General features: G+C 42.6%; 1 protein-coding gene across 1 annotated transcript; it reads left to right on the top strand.

Annotated features, from left to right (window-relative positions):
- The first annotated feature begins 1,549 nt into the window (after positions 1 to 1,549).
- On the top strand, positions 1,550 to 2,761 carry LOC102843981 (60S ribosomal protein L3-like). Its single transcript, XM_006894547.1, has 2 exons — positions 1,550 to 1,933; positions 2,081 to 2,761. The coding sequence occupies exons 1-2, from the start codon at positions 1,550 to 1,552 to the stop codon at positions 2,759 to 2,761; spliced, it is 1,065 nt and encodes a 354-aa protein (XP_006894609.1).
- Positions 2,762 to 3,210: the final 449 nt, after the last annotated feature.

The raw sequence follows: 3,210 nt of genomic DNA, 5'->3' as shown, positions 1-3,210 counted from the left end.
GTTCCAGTATTAACACAAGTATTTTCAGAGTGTGTGACCTGAAAAATTAGTTACTATCACTAAGTCTTAGCTCTCTTCTTGAACTGGATGTAATAACTATTCATAGAGTAGATGGGAAGATTAAATGAAGTAATCCCTGCTGGCATGCTTTTAGTTTTTATTCTTATTATTTTTCTGGTAGGTTGGCGTTCTTAGGATAAGGGAGAATAAAGAAGTCAGGGAACAGATGGCTCGATTTATAGTTCTTTTACTTCCATCTACTCTCACTATCACTATCAGTGCACATGTTCATTGAATGAAAAGGCACTGTGCAAAGCATATTTAAGGCTTATGCAAATGGAAATGGTCAAATACCTTGAATCTTAGCTATATTTAGATCAATCCACTCTCTGAAGGATGTATTTGAAAATTGTTAACATTTGAGATTGAGTTTTTGTTGTTAAATGCCATTGATTCATAACAACTCTATAAACAACAGATATGACCCCTGTCCTATGTTGTGTTAACATCACTATCTTTGACACATTGGAGTTGATTGCTGCAGTCACCAGGTGAATCTACTTACTTGAGTGTCTTCCTCCTCTCTTTGCTGTCAAACATAGAAACACAAAGAAAGAGAACAGTTGTAAGCAGACACTAGTGATTGGAACGTGGAATGTGAGAAGCATGAATGTAGGAAAATTGGACATTGTTAAGAAAGAAATGGAATGCATACATATTGACATACCTGTTTTTTGGTGAAGAGATTTCTTGGCATGGGACATTTTGAATCGGATGATCATATTGTTGACTATGCTGGAGATGAAAAGATGAGAAAAAAATGAGGTTGCTTTCATAGTTAAAAAAGTTATTTCTAGATTCATCTTGAAATTCAATGTTGTGACTGATAGGATAATATCTATTCACATACAAGGAACACCACTATTATTCAAATATATGTACCAACAACTAAAGCCAAAGAGGAAGGAATAGATTTCTACCAACTTTTGCAGTCAAGAACATACAATCAAGATACATTAATAATAACGGGTGACTGGAATGCAAAAGTTGGGAATGGGGAAGAAGGGTCAGACTTTGGAAAATAAGGACTGGTGATAGAAATAAAGCTGGATATAGAATGATAGAATTCTGTACAATCAATGATTTACTAATTGTAAATACTTAAAAAAACCCCACAAGCACAGGCTCTACACACAGATTTCACCTGATGGTATGCATAGGAATCAGATAGATTACATGTGTGGAAAGAATCACTGGAGAAGCTCAATTATCAGCTGTGAAAACCAGGCCAGGTGCTGATTGTAAAACAGACCACCAACTACTCATATGCAGATTCAAGATAAGTTAAAGAAAATTAAATAAAATCCACCGGAACCAAAATTTGACCTTGAGTCTATCCCACTTGAATTACAAAACCATCTCAGGAACAGGTTTGAGGCCTTGAATATCAATGAGCAAAGACCAGATGAGTTGTGGGAGGATATAAAGAATATCATCCACAAAGAATGCAAAAGTCATTACAGCTCTACCAGCGGGAACGGACGTCAGGATGTCACACAGGAAGTTCTCAGCCCCCAGGCACAGGTCCCTGGGCTTCCTGCCTCGAAAACGCAGCAGCCGGCACCGCGGGAAGGTGAAGAGCTTCCACAAGGATGACGCCACCAAGCCCGTGCACCTCACGGCCTTCCTGGGCTGCAAGGCCGGCATTACCCACATCGTGCGGGAGGTGGACAGGCCGGGGTCCAAGGTGAAGAAGAAGGAAGTGGTAGAGGTGGTGACGATTGTGGAGACGCCTCCCATGGTGATTGTGGGCATCGTGGGTTACGTGGAAACCCCTTGCGGCCTCCGCACCTTCAAGACTGTCTTTGCAGAGCACATCAGTGATGAATGCAAATGGCGCTTCTACAAGAACTGGCACAAGTCTAAGAAGAAGGCTTTTACCAAGTACTGCAAGAAATGGCAGGATGAAGATGGCAAGAAGCTGTTAGAAAAGGACTTCAGCAGCATGAAGAAGTACTGCCAGGTCATCCGGGTCATCGCCCACACCCAGATGCGCCTGCTTCCTTTGCGCCAGAAGAAGGCTCACCTGATGGAGATCAAGGTGAATGGGAGCACAGTGGCTGAGAAGCTGAACTGGGCTCGCGAGAAGCTGGAGCAGCAGGTACCAGTGAGCCAGGTGTTCGGCCAGAATGAGATGATTGATGTCACTGGAGTGACCAAGGGAAAGGGTTACAAAGGGGTCACCGGCCGCTGGCACACCAAGAAGCTACCCCGCAAGACCCACAGAGGGTTGTGCAAGGTCGCTTGTATTGGGGCCTGTCATCCTGCCCGAGTGGCCTTTTCTGTGGCCCGTGCTGGGCAGAAGGGCTACCATCACCGCACGGAGATCAACAAGAAAATCTACAAGATTGGCCAAGGCTACCTTATCAAGGACGGCAAGCTGATCAAAAACAATGCCTCCACTGACTGCAATCTCTCAGACAAGAGCATCAATCCTCTGGGTGGCTTTGTCCACTATGGTGAAGTGACCAACGACATTATTATGCTGAAAGGCTGTGTGGTGGGGACCAAGAAGCGAGTGCTGACTCTCCGCAAGTCCTTTCTGGTGCAGACCAAAAGCCGGGCTCTGGAGAAGATTGATCTCAAGTTCATCGACACCACCTCCAAGTTTGGCCATGGCCGCTTCCAGACAATGGAGGAGAAGAAGGCCTTCACGGGACCACTTAAGAAAGACCTCATTACAAAAGAAGAAGGTGCCTAATGTCAGGATTAGATGGAGGGGTCACAATAAAAAATTATTTTCCAGTGGTGGGGGGGAAGTCATTACAAAGGCAGAGGAGAAAGAAAAGACCAAGATGAATGTCAGACAAGACTCTGAATATTGCACTAGAACACTGAGAAGTGAAAGCTAAGGGAAGAAATAAAGAAATTAAGGAGCTGGAAGGGCAATGTGGGAAGGCAAAGTATTACAATGAAATGTGCAAAGACCTGGAGTTAGAAAATTAAAAAGGCTGAACTTTCTCAGCATTTCTTTTTTTTTAAAAGATTTATTCATTTATTAGATTAATTTTAATGAATGTTTACAAAGATTTTGGATTTCCATACATTCATTGTTGCATTTGCTTAGCATTTCTTAAGCTGAAGAAATTGAAGAACAAATTCAAGCCTTGGGTTGCAATACTTAAGGATGCTTTGGGTAGAATATTAATA

This window comes from Elephantulus edwardii, unplaced genomic scaffold (genome assembly GCF_000299155.1).
Source record: "Elephantulus edwardii isolate Elephantulus edwardi_28Jun2011 unplaced genomic scaffold, EleEdw1.0 scaffold00146, whole genome shotgun sequence".
Classification (NCBI taxonomy): Eukaryota; Metazoa; Chordata; class Mammalia; order Macroscelidea; family Macroscelididae; genus Elephantulus; species Elephantulus edwardii.
Note: the sequence above shows the minus strand (reverse complement) of the source record. Positions and strands in the feature narration are given on the sequence as shown.